At 42.6% G+C, this 17,628-nt stretch overlaps 1 protein-coding gene across 2 annotated transcripts in view; it reads left to right on the top strand.

Annotated features, from left to right (window-relative positions):
• Nucleotides 1–17,628, top strand: part of MYO5B (myosin VB) — a 149,256-nt gene that overhangs the window by 85,383 nt on the left and 46,245 nt on the right. For both annotated transcript variants that reach the window (XM_062615394.1, XM_062615396.1), the window contains exons 16-20: nucleotides 90–187; nucleotides 4,533–4,619; nucleotides 12,984–13,095; nucleotides 13,743–13,954; nucleotides 16,554–16,710. In XM_062615394.1, the coding sequence (XP_062471378.1) occupies nucleotides 90–187; nucleotides 4,533–4,619; nucleotides 12,984–13,095; nucleotides 13,743–13,954; nucleotides 16,554–16,710 (666 nt within the window). The remainder of the gene's footprint in view (nucleotides 1–89; nucleotides 188–4,532; nucleotides 4,620–12,983; nucleotides 13,096–13,742; nucleotides 13,955–16,553; nucleotides 16,711–17,628) is intronic.

Below are 17,628 nucleotides of genomic sequence, written 5' to 3' on the forward strand. Positions count from 1 at the left end.
GAGGGGATCCAGGTACATCATTGCAGTGAAGATCTTGTTTCTTCAATTTGAAGAAGAGATAAATAAAAGCTGTTGGTTTTATCTTTCAGTTCCGCAACTCACTGCATTTACTCATGGAGACCCTGAATGCCACCACCCCACACTACGTGCGCTGTATCAAGCCCAACGATGAGAAGCTGTCCTTCAAGTAAGTGGGCTTCCAGACAAGCAAATGTGTTCAGCATTATAGCAACAGAGTGTGCTTTGGACTTTTCCTCTTGCTAAAGAGATTTTCCCCCTTGTAAGATTGTTCCTATACTAGAAGGCCCTTGTAGATTGCTGGAGTCACTTCTCTTTGCTTTCATTGTGGGTTTTTTGTGTCCCTGAAATAAAAACTTATGCAGGTCCTACGAATTCACAGATACACTCCGCTAATACTGGGCGTCCTTGCTTTGCAGTGGTAGGGTCTTTATAAAATTTCAACTTGGAATCACTTCAACTTACATAACTATGACTATTTAAACAATGAAAAGTAGCACAGAAAGAAATGAAAAAGTGGAGGTAAGTAGTATGCTTGCAAAATGGCTTGTAAAATGAATAGAAATGTCTTGGTACTTCAAAAATAAATGTGGAAAAAGTAAAGAGCTGGCTTTATCAACTTCAGGCGGGTTTCCAGTTGGGTGAACTGCTGAAGCAAACAGCCAGACTCGGTCACTGTAGTTTAGAGATGTAAGGCAAGCTGTGGATATTGTAAACAAGTAGCTGTTAGCCTTATTTGACATCTTGATAATGTACTAGTACCCAATTTTGTTGCCTTTGACTCTAAAAAGGCTTGGCTATTAGTGTGCAGGGGCCTTGTAGATGTTGTTGTGATGTCCTTTAAAGGCTCTGGCATAAACTGCAGGTGGTGACATTTAAGAAAGCAGTTATAATTGTAACCCGTAAGCAGGGAGGCAGTGTTCTCCAGCTGATCCAATGTAGTTTCAGTGCTCCTGGTGAGCATGCAGCTACCTTCGAGTACAGAGATGGCTCTGACAATATCTTGCAAAGGAGGGCAAAGCATCCGTAAATGGGTTTGCCCTTGGTCATGATATGATGGTGGATATGTATGCCCCAGGAAGCATCCCCAGCTTGACTGTTCTGCCCCTGCAAACAGAAAAGCAAAGAGTATTAATGGTCAGGAGACATTCAGGAACTGACTTACATGTAACTGATTCATCAGATGATTAGTTAACAGCTGTGGAGAAGGCTTTGTTGGCTGTCTGGGGCAGCAGTTTCTGTGGGGTTTCTTTTATCTATTTCATGTACCATTTTGTAGGTGCTGGAGGTGCTTAGGGCCTCAATCGCTTGTTGCCTGTAGCAGAGGTTGTCAATTTAAATGAAATTTTATGATTCTATGATTCTGTGAAATTCAGGATTACGCTTTTGTTTGGCTTCCTTTAGATAAAGCACTAAAGTGTTTTCTAACTTTTCTGTAGTGAAGGTGTAGTAGATGCTCTTCATGTTGAAATGGCTTCACCTTCCCAAAGGGTGTTTCCAAGATTCCATGTCCCTGCTTGGCTCTACTTTCAGCCCATCCATCTTCACTTCTTTGCCTTTAACTTTGTAGTTCAGTTTTCCATGTGATGCTCAGGATACAGTTAATATGGTTTTATAAATGTGCAAGCTCCTGGTTGTCAAGATGCAATAATTACCTAAATGAAGTACTCCTAAGGTGTTATGGGTAGCAAATACCATGAAGATAATTCTGTGTGTCTCTGGTTGCAGTCTGAGTGATGCCTCAGTCCAATGTGGTGCTCCTAATCTGCAAATATCTGAGTTGTCAAAGTTTGGGATTTTGAGAACAGAGGGCAAATCAAAACAGACACAAGAATGGTTGTGGAGGAGTAGCATGCAGGTGTCTGCACAGCCAGCAGCACTGCAGGAGTCACATTGGGCTGGAAACAACAGGAGGGTGCTTTGGGTTGAGCATCCCCATCTACAAACTGGAAGAAACTGGTTAAGGTGTCTTATGCTGGGATTTTTTGTGCAAGAGATTATTTCTTCCTCCCTCAGCAGGAAATCTTGGTCAGTGTCGATCTTGCTGCCACTGGCTTGAGGAATTTGTATCCTTAACGTGGCTCAAATAGAGTCTATTTGCTTATATGTAAAACTCATACAGGTCTGGAGAATAATGGGATGGCTGTAAAGGAGTCTGCATTTCAGAGGCACTTGTACTGAAAAACGCACAGTGTCAGGAGGCATTAGTGAAATGGAACATCAGTGGCACTGCTTTGGGTTAGCAGTGAAGTGGTATCTTGTAGCATGTAGAACACTCTGTTATGTTCATTGTTCATTGAAAAAACACAGACCTTTTCCTCTTCCTAAACCAACATTTTTCATCTTACAAGAACATTACATTTCATTACATTAAAATGAGATGTTTAGCCTGGAGAAGACAAGGGACCTAACAGCAGCCTTCCAGTATTTAGAGGGGCTATCATACAGTGGTGTTTGATGGTAGGACAGGAGCCAATGGCCACAAATTGACACGTTATGTTATGCTTATACTCAGACTGGAGATGAGGAAACACTTTTTCTCCATGGGGACAGTCTAGCTGCCTCATCTTTTGGACATGGGAGGTAGATTGCACTCTGCATTGCTCTCACTCCTACTTTACATCTTGGTGCAGATGTCAGGTTTGTTTCTTAGGGGGGTGAGAAGTGTAAGGCTTCCAGCCTGGAGGAAGCATTGGCACCACACGATCATATTTGCTGTGTCTGACCGCAGGCTGCATCTGAGGTTGATCCCTCATGGAGAAGACTTCAGAGAGAGATGTGTGAGGGGAACGCCTGACTTCAGCTGTAACTTTGACAGTTTTTCTTCCAAATTCTGTTTCGGGCAGGGTTTGTGATCTCTTACTTGGGTTTCCAAGCCAAAAACAAACTGCCAGCTGCTTCTACTTCCCGTGGCAAGGAAAAGGACTTCATAATAATGCGTGTTTTCTTGCTTTTATGCCCCTTATTTCAGCCTAAGCCTGTAGCTGGAGTTGTTGCTAGAAAGAGTCCTGGCTTTCCATGCTGATAAATGACTGCAGCCACTCTGGTTCCTGCATTTCACCTGCACTCAGCAAGGCTTGAACACACTGCAGAAAGTTCCCCTTGTGTACAGTGTAGATTTCCCTGGGATCTTCCAGGACTGAAGCTTGCCATCCATCTGCCAGTCCTGTTTATTACACATTGTTATGGAAATTGTTCCCTTGTGGATTCTTCCTTGAAGTGAGTGACAGTCAAGGCTGATTTTTCCATCCTGCATCGTGTTTATGGTGTTGTAGTGAATAACTTGATGCAGACTTGACAGGCCCAGGGAATTTAAAGATGCACAAAGCAGCAGGAGACTATTTCTTATGCTTCTTTTGCACAGCAAGAGCCAAACAGAATTATTCATGAAATCTTGACCTGCAGGTGTAAAGACTTTGGGCTTTCAGGAAGGGACAAACAGGTACCTGAGAAGCTTTTGTTCCTTGCCTTGTTCTGGAGACCTAACACAGCTATGGACATCTGCATCATATGAGTCCAGGCTTGATCCAACGACCTCTTCCAGGGTCCAGTGTCTCAAGATGAAGAGCTGGGACCTCTTTGTGCATTTGCTGTCAGGGGTGGAAGGAGGGAGAAGCAGTGGAAAATGCTGGTACCTGGACTCATTCTGTGCAGAGATAGATTGATCTGAAAGTGGGTTCATGCCAGGAACCAGAGAGAGCACAGTGCGGGTGTTCAGCTGGAAGCTGGCATGAACATTTTCAGCACCAATTGCTGATGGAAATGAGATGCCATTTTAAGGGATAGTGCCAGCTGAAAAGAGGAGGGCAGACAGCTGAGAGGAGAGATAGCTTGAATATCCACATGATGCCTACCAAAGCCCTTAGCCTGAAGCATGAGCACCACTGTTCTTGGTAAGCATAAGGTTTCCAAATCCATGAGACTTGTTAATTACTCGGTTTTGTTATGGAATCTAATATATCAGATTTATTTTGCTGTTGAATTTGACTTTTTTTTTTTTCCTGGAAATACGTTGTGGCCCTTATAGCTGCAAAAGTAATACTGCCTGTTTCATCAGGCAGCTTGTGATAGGGTAGATGCTTCCCTTCTTCATTGTAGTTGTGTTGTTTTATGTATGTGGGTAGATTACAGATGTAGAGACTAATTGCAACAGATTGTCATCTTGTCCCAGGAGCACCACTTGGCATTGGTAATAGGGCAATAGGAAGGTCTGTTGCACTTGAAAAGCACAGCATCTTGTGACATGGAGGGGAAACGAATGACATTTGTGCAACCTGTTCCTGAAGCAAGGCATGGGATTTGTGGCTATACTAAAGTTTGCAAGGGAATGGCTATGGACAAAAGCTATCCATGGATCTCCGTGTTTCTTCAGCCCCTATACTAATAACAAGAGCAGAGCTTTTGTCCACAAATTGGAACCTAATCCCTGTCTCTAAAGGGGAGTTGCCATCAGATGGGTTGACACTATGGATTCCTTCTCATTATGTTAATCTCTACCCTAAATATAATTGCAGGTTTGATTCAAAGAGAGTGGTGCAGCAGCTGAGAGCTTGTGGAGTGCTGGAGACAATCCGCATCAGTGCAGCTGGCTTCCCATCCAGGTACTGTGGTTGGAGTTCAGTGTGGTGGTGTGCTGCTGGTGTGCTTTCCTCAGCAAGTCCCTTGTCTGGGGCAAGGAAGGGAGCAGAAAACACCATTTTTTTCAGGACAAACAGGGTTTATTTAGTTGGTTTATATCCAAGATAGATTCTTGCCTTTTTTCATTTTTTTTTTTTTTTTCATTTTGCAAAACCCCCATTAGGTTGTGGGTTCCTCAAATGAAAGACATTCATTACCAAGTGATGAGCTGAAAAGTGAGGCTGCCCTAGGTGTGTTCTTGTGTCCAGTGTTTCATCTGATCCATTCAGTTTGGTCCTGAGGAGTAATTTGCTGTGGCGAAATCTCTGAAAATTCTGGTACATGGCAGATACAGGAATTCAGCTTTGATCCCATATGGAAGTGGACAGCAAGCAGCAAAGCAGCGGCTCTATATCCTCTGCGCCCCTCTTGCTTGGAAGCAAGTGTTACCCTACGGGACTTCTTCCCTACTTGCCCGAAGCTCCCCATATAAAAGCTCCTTGCACTGTACAGTTTACTTTCCTTTTTTTTTTCCCCATGCTGCAATAGTAATTTCATCAAAAAAAAAAAAGAATTTGATTATACTTGCAGAGAAAGAAAATAGGGTTGCAAGTTACTATCACAGACTTTCACACCGCACATACGAAGCATACTGGGCTTCAAACACCTGCATCTTAAAAAAGAAAGGTTATGAGTGGCATGGCTCTTGCTGATTATGGTATGAAATTCAGAAGAGATTTTTAGGGCCTCATAAATCAGAAAACATAAACTATAAATAAGCCTTGAAGATGACAAGGGCAAATAATTCTAAAAATGCATCAGTTGCATTCTAGTGCCAAGCAGCTTTGTGTTAATGTCAGCATAGCCATCAGCCTTTTTTTATGGAACAAAGGAGTTATAAATATGCTCCGTAAAGAGTCAGCTAAGCGTGATGCTGAACACCATGAGAAACTCCCTGTCCCGGATTTTGGGGAGGAGTGTGCTGCCTTACTGGTTACTCACATCTTCTGCAAGGCAGCAAACAACAGTAACAACTGATGGTGACTCCTGCATGATAAGGTGAAGTGGGTCTGATGCATTTAACCTCTGTTGGGCAGTGACCTCCATGGACAGGCAAAAACTGGTGAGTTCAAAACCCACCAAAACTGCTGAGCTCAGGTTCAGGAAGGAAAAAATTAAATCAGTTGTTCCACAGAACAGTTTTCTCTCTCCTCTGTCAGTACAGGAGGGTGGAAGAGGTACGTAGAGATTTGGGTCCTCCATGGGAGTTAGGGGACCCAGCACCACCCCATCTCTAAAGTCTTCAAGGCTTTTGTGGAAGTAACTAATAAAAACATGCTCTTAAATGCCATGATCTCTAAGCCACAGAGAGGAATTAAAAATCAGCCCATGGGTTGGATCTTTTATTTTCTTCTTTGTTAAAGTAGCTGCAGGAACAAATCTGTCTGTCCTCTTGCAGTAAAAGCCCTAAAGCAGGGAAACAGCCCTGGTTTCATTTGGAGGAGGCCACAGAAAGGCAGTTTTGTGCTCACTAAGCAAGTACTCAAGCTCCCAGGTGCAGTCTGGGCTCCTGGCTCTGCAGCAGTGCATCCCAGGGGAGGACTGAGGAGCTCTGCTCTGGGGGCTGTCCATGGCTTTTGATGCTGGTCTTAGCATAGCTGCAGGGAGAACCTGTACCTCCCCATTCATAATTTTCCTACAAACTTGCAGCCTTTTCCCACCTCTGCTCACTTAACTCTGTGGTTTAGGCCCTACAGCTCTAAAATTGATATATAATTAGTGACTGGGGAAAGGGAACAGATGAGAGAAACCACTGCAGCACTTGCAGGCCAGCCAAGATCTATTTATGACAAATAATTGACTGATGTGAAGCCCACTCCATCGTGAAAAGCTCAAAAGTGATGCTTTCAGCTCTGTTTGCTTGCTTTTGGTTATGAGGTCTTTGTCTCGAGATACTAAGAATACAGAAATCTTCTATCACTGTAACTCATCAGCTTTCGTCCTTCCTCCAGGGGAAAAAAGAAGGGTGCAAATAAGCTATTTCAGCTTTTCAGAATAACCTTCACTAGTTCAGTATTTGGGGTGCTTCAAGGACAGAGTTTTGGTTTTGCTTTTTTTTTATGTTTCTAGAAGATAATTGGGAACAGGAACAGCTCTGTGCTAAATAAGATACTTGCTTTGGGTTCTGGTAGTGCTTCACCCTCCTTGGTCATAAAGTTCCTGCCTTGAGAAAGCAGGAGTTGGACAACATCATTGAAAGATTCTGAATAATCTGTATATTTGAATTGGTTTTATAAACCAGCTTGGCAAAAGCTGCTTCCACAGGATCTTATTCGGTGGGAAATGTAATAGATGTTTTAGTTCTTTCTGCACTTTTACAACCATGTGGTACTTCTCAGTTTTCATCACAGTAAGCGTGGATTATTTTTTTCTCTTTCTTCTTGTTTTGAGGCTAAAACCAAAAAGGAGGGTCATTTCTTTAAATATTAACCCCGTGAGAAGGCTATACATTTAAACCACTTAGTAATAATGGAAAACTTGATCTTTGTGGGTTTTGCTTCCTTTGGGTGAAAGGAATTTACCTTTAGGGCAACAGGGATTTTTCAGGATGTTTTATCTCAAGAGAAGTTTTATTACAGAAACAGGAAATAAATGTTTATTTTCATCCTATAGTATTTACATCTGAATGTTTTCCAGCATGCTGTCACAAGTGTAACTTCTGAGGGTGATGTGGCCTTGGGTCAGAGATCTCTGGATAATTTATTTCACGCTTCTCCACTGTGGTTGCTTTATGGGTTTAAGAATTGAATGTCTTGAGGCCTCAATAATTTTTTTCTACCTGGTTCCTTTAAGAATAGAAGACATTTTAATGTGATTTGTAGTGTTCTTCAACCCCTGTAACTCATGGTATGCTCCCACTGAAAGATGAAGCCTTGCACTCCCCACGTTGGGTACGCCTGGCTTTATTTTATCATTTCCATGGTACGCTGCACTGTGCCTCTATCTCAAGTAAATTGGAAATGTATCATTTGCTTTTGAAATGTTACACACCAGTTAAGAAATGTATTTGTTAGCATGTACATAAATGACTGTGATGAATGGACTGTCTTAGATGCATAGATAGTAAATCTATCATCACCTTCTGCGGGTAAAGCATGGAAGATGTCTCTGTGCTATGAAACCATTCATCATCTTTATAGAAACTGGCTACATTGAGATTGGTCTGTAGAGAATTAATTGGTGCAGATCTCCATTAATAATGAAATACCCTTTTACAACAAGTCTTTAACTTGGATTTTGTCAAAACTACCTGCTGGTTCTTGTGGTTTCCAGTCAATGGTACAATGACAGTGGTCTCCCAGCATGCCATCACTCTGCATAACATTGTCATTGCAGTCTCCCTGAAATACTCGTTATTGTAGTTGTTATGTATGAAATTTACTGTTTAAGTACTCTTGGCATTTGGCTGCTTCCTCTGGTTGCTGGAGCTGGTTGTCAGACGCAGCATCTTTGTATCAATTCTGTATGAAATCACAGCTGCTAAACTCTATAAACATTAAACATTTACAATTGAAATGTATCATGAGCTTCCTTGGGTATAAAACCTTTCCTTTTATAATGTGCCTTTAGCTGTCATTTCAGGAAAACAAAACTTATAAATGACTTTGGCTACCAGCAGTTGTGTTTGCTCACTCGCCCCACTCCCAACAAAGGTGTAATATGTAAATAGAGGGTGTTTTTCCCCCTCATTCTTCTCTTTGAATATATTCCAGATAATTTCAAGCCATGCCAGCCTGCATGTTTTAGAGCTAATTGAAAGGCAAATCTGGTCTGCTGCAGTAAACAAAGCAAGAGAAATTTTCTTCCTGAACCACAGTTTCTAAAATAATTTCATGTCAGATCTTGGCTCAGATATTCAACTTGCTTGCCCCCAAACAGGCTTCAGCTCCTGTAGGAAGATCAATATAGTCCAGCTCCTTACTGCTTAAAATATTGACCCCTATGGAGCATGGCCACACATGGTGCTGGCAGGATTTCTTACACGAAGCTGGGACTTGGGTGAAGGGGAATAATTAATTATTTACCCTTAATAGAAATATTTTTGCATTCAGTTATTTTAGGCCACTGAAAGAAACCATATGATGGTTAAGTCATAAAAGCTTCAAGCTCTTATTATACTCTGTTTTGCTCTTCAGTGCTGCTGAATTAACATTGCTGTAATCACCCTAAACAATAGGTTGGAGATATTTTGGGCAGTTGCTCACTCACTGGAAAGATGCTTTTAAGAGGCTTCCTCCTGGGAGTCAAAACTTCACCCCAATTTCTTACCTGAGCCCTCCCTTTAATTGCAAGGTTGCTGTCAATCCAGCTGACTCTGCAGCACGAGGGCTGCTCTCAGGTTCATCTCCCCGTGATTTTGGGCAGGAGCAGCCCCTTTGCTTTGCACCCGGTTGTAGTTTTGTATGAAGCACTCAAATCTTGTTTGTTAAACCGCAGGTACAGGGGTTAATTTGTGGTGTGTTTTATGGGTTATTCTCTCTGTCTAATTCCTGTAGCTGAAAAAGATATTGCTGGGTTGACCAATTCTCCCACTCCTGGCTAAGCCCTCGTGCATTCTCCTTGTTGCTAAAGCCCAAGGAGGGTTGTGCTTTTCATAGGCATAAGTTATTTTACTGTGTCCTTACATTGCTTCTATTGCCTCTTCCCTTTAGTGACCTGTGCTGACTTCAAAGCAAAATTGTTATGTTTTGAGGTCAGTTGTGCTTGATCTCAGCCCTGAGATTATTATGTTTTTCCCTGGGAAAGTGAGTAATATCCATCTATTCCTTCATACCTCCTTCCCAGTTCTGCAGGTACCAAAATCCTCCTGGTCACAGCTCTTTGCCTGTACCACCTGTCTGAATCTTATCACTTGATAATTATAAGGAATGGTATTTATTGAGTTGCTGTTGGTTTCCAGCTCTTAGCGATGAGGTGTACAGTGCTGTGCACTGTGTGGCAGCATTCTGAAAGCCTGAGATCTGCTTGTAATCTAATACCTGTCAACAAGTCAAACTGAGGTATAACCTTCCCATAATCTCTCCTGACCTGCTAAGCTCTGCAGTAACATGGCACATCTTTTATCTCGTGCTGGGAATCGCTTTGTGGTCTAGCAGGAGGGAAAGAAATTTTCTCTTTTTCCCTTTTCTCAGATGTTGAATCTTAAAGGAAAGACACGTGTGCAGAAACAATAAAAGGTCCGTGTTCACTAAAGGATGGAGCTTTGTTATTTCTGCGCCAGAGAGATCCCCTATGTAGGGTTGTGGGATCATGTCTGTTTCTCTCAAAGCACATAGTTGTAAGGGAATTTTACACTGCTTTGAGCCTGAAGTGGTTTAACCAGGCATGTTACATTAAACCTGAGTGCTTTGATTGTTCCATTCTCTAGGGGCAGATCCTGTAACGGCACCTATGAGCCCCTGCAGCTTTCTTTTGCTGTGAACTGGGACTGCAGGTATTCCAGTGAAACTGCTGATGGACCAGCAGAGCCCCATCGTGGCACAGCTTTTGTCTTGGTATCCTGTGGTCAATAATACAAGGAGTGTGATCTCAGGAGTGTCATCTCCTGCTAAATCAGTGAGGCTGGTGAGAGCAGCCTCACTGCAGCAAGGGTGAAACGTGCCATAGAGGTGTAGCATTGAGCTATGAACCGCTGGGAGATGTGGATAGAGGACTACAGGTGCCACCAGCCTGGCAAAGCAGTCAGTGAGCACATTTCCTGCTGCTTCCAACATCCCACGTGAGACTAATTCCTAATAAGTGAATTAGTTACACTACAGATGGAAGATCGTTTTTTACCACCTTGTGAAATGTAAAAGGCTCTGAAGAAAGACCTTTGTGTACAGTGACTTACGATCTATTGTCAAGGAATTTCTTGTTGGAAAGCAGTTCTAGGGTCTCTGTGTCTGTCTTGGTGCAGGAAGGTAATGGGTTTTCCTGCTTTCTGCCCACCTTTGACCCATGTGTTGCCTCTTCTCCACTCGCTCTTTGCTGGAGGAGCCTGGGTGGCACCTGCAGGATCATTTTGACCTCCAAATAGCAGCATTTGATAACACCAGCCCCTGAACTGACTCTGGCCACCTAATGGGAATACTCCCTCCTTCCCTTTTCTCCCTTTCCAAGCTCTTCCTAGCTTGAGCAATACTAAAGCCAGGCAGGAGGTCTCCAGCATTGCGTGCTGGACTGTGTGCCTCGGGCATTGCATGCTCTGCTTCTCCTATCGGGTTTGATTTGGCGCTGTGGAAGCCTCAGATGTGCTGAAAGTGAAAATGGGTTTTATTCGCACAAAACAAAAGGATTTAGGTGTGGGTACAAAATGGGAACTGTAATTATAAAACAAAAACATCTAGAAAGCAAAGAGACAGCAAGTTTATGCTTAAACCCCACATGGCACAAGCCTGCAGTCTTGCTTGTACCTCACCCCAGTGAGAGCCTCCCATAGCAGGTGTCTTTGGGTTTTTTTCAAGTGATAATCCAGTACTTTTGGTTATTTGAAGGTGGGTAGCCTTGGCTGTTCAGCCTCTGAGCTAGTCCATGTAGACTGGTACGGGATCATCGCAATATCTGGGTAATCCAGAGCTAATCTGCCCATGGGCAATCCTCTCATCACAATTTCCTTCTTGCTTTTGTCTCTAGGAACCTTCCATCTTATCTTTTGCTTCAGGTGCAATGCTAACGACTCGATTTTTGCCATTCCCATATTCTTTGCAAATGATGTCCTGGTTGCAGTGTGTCCATGAAGGAATTGTGTGACACTTTGGCACTTCCCAGTCCTTAGCAGTCCATTTATTTATTTATTTATTTCCCTTTCAGCCTTCATTCTCTTTGTAAACATTTTCTTCCACTCTTCTAATTAGAGTATTGATTTTAATTAAAGTGGCATTCCTGTCCTTGTGCATTTTCTGAACTGATGTGAGACAGTGTTGGTCATGTATTTTGAAGTACACATTAAATTTTTGGTATGCCTATTTTACCAAATATCCTAGCTTTCAGGAAGTTTCAGTAGAGATTGTATCAGCAGTTGGACTTGATGACTGTTGTAAGTTACTTCCAACTGAACTATTTTATTCTATGAAGCATTTTATAGAGATGGCAGTCTTTGAACATGGGAGGAGCTCAGGTGGAGGTGTGATGTCTCGCTCAGCCCCACCACTGCAAAGTGGCCAAGTGTAAGACCTGTTACAAGCATCACTCTGGCCCTTTGCAATGTATTTTGCCTTTCTTTCCCCCTCTCTTGATCTCTGGAAGTGGAAAAGCAAGAAGAGTTGGGTGTAATAATACAGGAAAAAAGATATGCATGGAGCAGCTGGGCAGAGGAGGAGATGTTTCTGTGTGGCTGCTCTTCATACTGTGTATTCTCATCTTGGCTGCCAGTATATCCATGTGGGTAAGGATCAGCTCACAGATGGCTTTGTTGAGAGAGGGCAGAAATCAGAATCATTGTAATTCTCTCTCATCTTCCTTTTTTATGCATATATTTTTAAATTATGATGGTCATGCTTGACTTCGCTGGAAATGCCTAGTGTTTTAATTAAGCACTCAGGTTTTGAGGGGTCCGTAACTCACTGTGTTAATTTGGAGAAGGCAGAAACTTGGCAGATGCTGAACCAATTTCAGGACCCAGTCTGCAGGCTCTACGTCTAACAGCAGTGGCAGGGGATGGTATTTCCTAGCAGTAAGACACAGTGCTCTAATTCCTGCTATTAGCATTGCATGTTTGAAACTTAACTGTTGGTGACAGCGAGGCATCTTCCCAGTGGATGCTTTATCTTGTCAGAGTCTTAAGATTCTGTGTTTGTTTTTACAGTCTGGATCACAGACCTCAACATGGATTACTGAATTGATTAAAATTAACATTCAACAGAGGTTGGAAAAGCAAAATAAAGAAGAATTTCTATTTAATTCAGTGTCTAAGGTTGCATTTTTAACCATTTTTATATTTTGCTGAATCAAATCCATAGTGTCTTCAAAATGATCATATCCTTTCCAAAGGGAACAGTGTTGTTAAATTTGACTGGTAAAATGCAGCAGCTTGCAAAGCACATCAGGAGGAGGGAAAACATGGTGATTCATGGCCTTTGTGTCGTGCTAGAAGTACGTAGATAAGGTCATTCAGTGGCAGAGGAGAGCTGAGATTTGGGATCAAGTTTGAGGTGACCTAACTAATGTGACTTTCGTGCTGAGGGTAGTGGTGAGTGATCCCTTGGTACATGAGTTTCATGTATTGAGTCATCTATGACTCCAAATGCCTTATTTTAAAGAAATTATGCCCAGCATGCAGACTAATCCTGTGTGTGCTTTGCTTTCAGATGGTCGTACCATGACTTTTTCAATAGGTATCGTGTTCTTATGAAAAAGAGAGACCTCTGTAACAACGACAAGAAACAGATATGTCAGACCCTGTTGGAAGACCTCATTAAGGTGAGCTGTGACCAAACCTTTGGCAGTAATTTTTACAGCACAAATGCTCATGGCACTGATATGATCTGAAGTGCTCTTCCTGCTCCTACTTCACTTGATGCTTGTGCAGGTGCTTACTCAATTGGACTCCTCTCTGGAAAAAGCATTCTCCTCATGCACCAAGGGTTCCTTTAGCTGAAAGCCATTTGCAGTGCATACATGGCTTTGCAGATGTAAGATAGAATCATAGAATAGTTAGGGTTGGAAAGGACCTTAAGATCATCCAGTTCCACCCCCCCTGCCATGGGCAGGGACACCTCACATGTAAAATGTATTCTTTTCAAAAAGAAATCCTTACTTGAAGTCCTCTGGTGTTGCATTTCTCTATTTAATTTAGAAACAAACACTAAAAAAGTGAAAAAAAAAAATCAGATTTTGTGTAAATATATGTAATTTAAGATTGAATCCTAGTGCTGCGTTCCTCAATGGGTACATGGAAGCTCAAGCAGTTTACAGCCTAGTACCTTAATCACCCAATTAAGAATAAATGGGAGCTGACCTGATATAGATTCAAAGTGTAGGGGGTTTAAGCTGTATTTACTATTTTTACTAAAAATAAAAAAATGTTTGCCTTAATTAAATGTCGTTTCCTTTATGTTTTTGAAAAGGATCCAGACAAGTTCCACTTTGGCCGTACGAAGATCTTTTTCCGTGCAGGCCAGGTGGCTTATCTGGAGAAACTGCGAGCAGATAAGTTCAGAGCTGCCACAATCATGATTCAGAAGACAGTGCGGGGCTGGCTGCAGCGGGTCAGGTACAAAAAGCTCAGACAAGCTACAGCCATCATCCAGCGCTACGTACGTGGGCACCTGGCACGGAGGTGGGTCCTGGGGAGCCCTCTGAGGAAGGGCTGGCTGGGAGGTGCTTTGGGGCACTTGTATTTTCAATCTGTTCCATCTTATAGACCTTAAATGTGGGGATTTTATATAAGAAACATCGAAAATACTCTGCATGAGGTGTTGCCTTTAAGCCCTGTGAAGACAAGACCCACATTGGGCATGTAGATGCCACTACAGTGAAAGCTTCTCTGCTGAAGTCACGACTCATTCCTGGCCTCTCTCTGTAGCTTTATTCAGGGTAAAGAGATCAAAATTCTTTACCTCAAACTGAATGATTTCATATCTATATAAATTTAATTTCTAGGTACCGAGCCAGTGCTATGGCATAGGCAGCTAGGTTATAAACAGATGACTGCAGTATTCTGAGAAATGTAGATGAGTGTTTCACAGAGTGGATATTTTTCTGAGTACCTCTGATAAAGGGCATTTGTGTCATTCAGTGAGTACTTTGCTGGTTGGTATGTGCTCCTCTTCTGCAGGCACTAGGTTTGTGCTTCCTGGTGTTCAAGGGAAGTTCTCAGAATTGTTTTGCTGTATCATTTGCAGTGAGAAAGATCACTGCAAATCACTGGCAATGGGGCTATTTACAGTACAGAATAACAGAACTCAATGTTTAACTCTCTGTGTGCAAGAACCTCATGTTGATGCCTTGCTGGGATTTCTGGGGTATAGGTAACAATGTGCTGGAGAGTAAGTGCTGGTAGCAGATGTGGGGTGGTTGTGAGGGAGCAGTAAAGCAATGTAATAGCATCCCAACACCCTGGCCACCTTGCATCTTGTGCCCCTTATTTACGTCAAACACTGCCACTGGCCTGTATTTAGCCAAGCTGGCTTCAGGGCCTTCGCAGATAGTAATGAGCAGTATATTTCGATCCTTTCAGGTTTATTTCCTGCTTTGTTTTCTCCTTAGAGAAGCTTTGTTATGTTGGCTGTGTTGTTTGGTTTTGGGCAGCAATGTTCTCTCCCTGGCTCTGAGTTAGCATCTGCCCACCAGTAGTATTGCTAATACACCTAACCTGCAACCCAGTTGGCACTGTTTGCACTTGGGCAACATAAGATGCTGTCATTATGCCACAAGGTTCCTGCATAGTAATTTCTTCACTCCTGGTTGCTGGATGAATGTCGATTTCTATCAGTTATTGAGGGTACTAAAGGTGAAGAACTTCCGTGTTCTTTCCAAGCATTTCCTCTAATTCATAAAATATCTCTATGATGTATTTTGGAAGAATGTCAGAGGTGCTAACTGAATTTGTGGTGTTATTTGTGCTCATAAAAGGGATTTGCAACATGGAGAATCTGGGGATGAGAAGGTCGCCAATAAGCAAAGCTGGACAATTTGGTGACTTCTGTTTAAAACTGAGCACAGGTTCTTCTTGTCCTTAGAAGTCCACATACATCTCTAGGCTCATAGCTGCAGTCTCAAGCCCACTTCAAGACAAGGCAAATGAGACTGAAGCAATAAGAGGAAGGTTAAGAGAAAGAGAGTCCATGATTAACTTCAGCCTCTCCAATGGGCTGCCCATGCACACCTACAGACTTGGACTCTATATTTGAGTTCACATCAGTCAACCATCCCTTTAAGGGGAAAGGAGGAATGCCTGGTGATGTTGAGGTGATGGGGTATGAGCTAAAGTTGAGGCTGGAAGCAGATGTGCCAAAACCACCTGCAGCAGTTCTTCAACATGATTTTTTGGGTCATCTGTTCATAGGAATGGATGTCATCTAAATAACTGCTTTCTTCTCTTTTGGAAATGGACTATCCCTTGTCCTCTTTAATAAGCTCTGATTCAGTAGGTCCTAATGAGAAGGAGACTATATAAACCAGTCTGATATGTCTCTTGGTTTTGATATGCTTTTCACAAAATAAAGTAGATCAAATATCTATAAATTCTTACAATAAAAATCTATATAATGCTTCATGTAGACAGCAATAAATAATAAATTCAGCAAAATGAGCTAATTATAAAATTAAGTGGAGGTTTTATGGGCATTTATTAACCTCTATAACAGCAGATTGAACATGAATTCAGCTGGAGAATGAGAGCAGCATGCCACGGAGTTGAGCACATCCCTCATTATTTACTCTCTGTGAATTGCCTGGGGCTCTGCTCATGAATGTAGCTAAACCAGTGCACACCAGTTTAAATGTCAAATCAGTTTGCTGCTGTTTTCTCTCAGTTGGTAGATACTCAGCACAACACTTGCTTTTTATAGTTAGGGAAACGATGAAGCCAACCTGGACATTGATTGGCTCAAGTACTCAAGACAAAGAGCTCAAACCAAGGGAAAAGCTGGAAAATATTTGTTTTAAATGGTAGTTAGGAACCATGAGGCGTGACAATTTCTAGTTCCAGTGCTCCTGGGTGCCATGGATGCTGTATGGTTGCATGCATGTTCCTATTATTATAACAGAGACATGCTATCAGCTGCTCTTCTCTTAACCCTACTGCTGAATTGGTCTTTCTTGAATACCTTGAAGCTACTTTTGGATGAGAAGTTTTTCTCTGCCCAGTTTGGAATTTATTACAGAAGAAGGGGAGTTTAGTTTACTATTAACCTTTTTTTTCCTGTGCTTTGCAGACTCGCTGAGCACCTGAGGAGGACAAGAGCTGCCATCATCTTCCAGAAGCAGTACCGAATGCTACGGACCCTCCAAGCTTACCAGAGGGTCCGCAGCGCAGCCATCACCATTCAGGCTTTTGCTCGGGGCATGATTGTCAGGAGGATTTATCACAAGGTACTGACTCCACGGAGTGGCATTAGGAGAGTAGGAAGAGCCTTACATCCACTGGCATAGCACGGTGATGTATTTATTGTGCCCACTTTGATGTTTTATGAAGCCGACAGCCTCTGGTGTTTCCGGAGAGCACATGGCGATGGCGAGCATTGCCATTTAAAGCTATGCAAGCAAACAAGATTTTGGCAGCAGCACTTCAGCAGAGCAGCTAAATGAAGTTAGTGATTTGGGTGCCAGAAGGCATTGTGGAAATCTGGAAATGTCATTCGATCTAACCCATACTCTGCAAAAACCTCCCTGGCAAGCTGAATTTGTATCTGAGCTGTGGTGCAGGTGCTGTTTCCAGAATGGAAGGAGGACCAGTTGGGTCAAGTAATTTATTGGTATAAATCCCTCTTTAATTAATTATCTCCATTAGTAAACCAGGAGCTGGAAGCAAGGAAGTAAAGGCTTGATGGCACTAAGTGAGAAGTGGTAAATGCCCCATTCCTGGCAGTGTTCAAGGCCAGGTTGGACAGAGTCTTGGGTGACATGGTCTAGTGTGAGGTGTCCCTGCCCATGGCGGGGGGCTTTGGAACTGGATGATCTGAAGGTCCTTTCCAACTCAACCCATTCTGTGATTCTATGAAACTAAGAACAACTCTGGGAAATCTTCAGTCTGCTCCTCAGGTCCAGCCTTAGTTTTGTAGTCACCTGAATTTATGCCTAATTGTGGGGATACTGGAATTCAAGTCAGAGGCATGATGAGCCAGCAGGGGAAATCTTGCTTTGGGAGTTGATGGAAGCCTACCAGAGAGGTCAATGATGTCCTCCGAAACAGAGCAGCTGGATGCTGGTGATCAGGAATTTATGCTGCCACTGCTTTATCAGCACCTATTTTTTGAATCAGAAGCCTCTACAGGGAAGGCAGCTGGTCCA

The sequence above is a fragment of the Pezoporus occidentalis genome, unplaced genomic scaffold, assembly GCF_034315485.1.
Source record: "Pezoporus occidentalis ecotype Australia unplaced genomic scaffold, CSIRO_AGI_Poc_V1 ctg180, whole genome shotgun sequence".
Taxonomy (NCBI): Eukaryota; Metazoa; Chordata; class Aves; order Psittaciformes; family Psittacidae; genus Pezoporus; species Pezoporus occidentalis.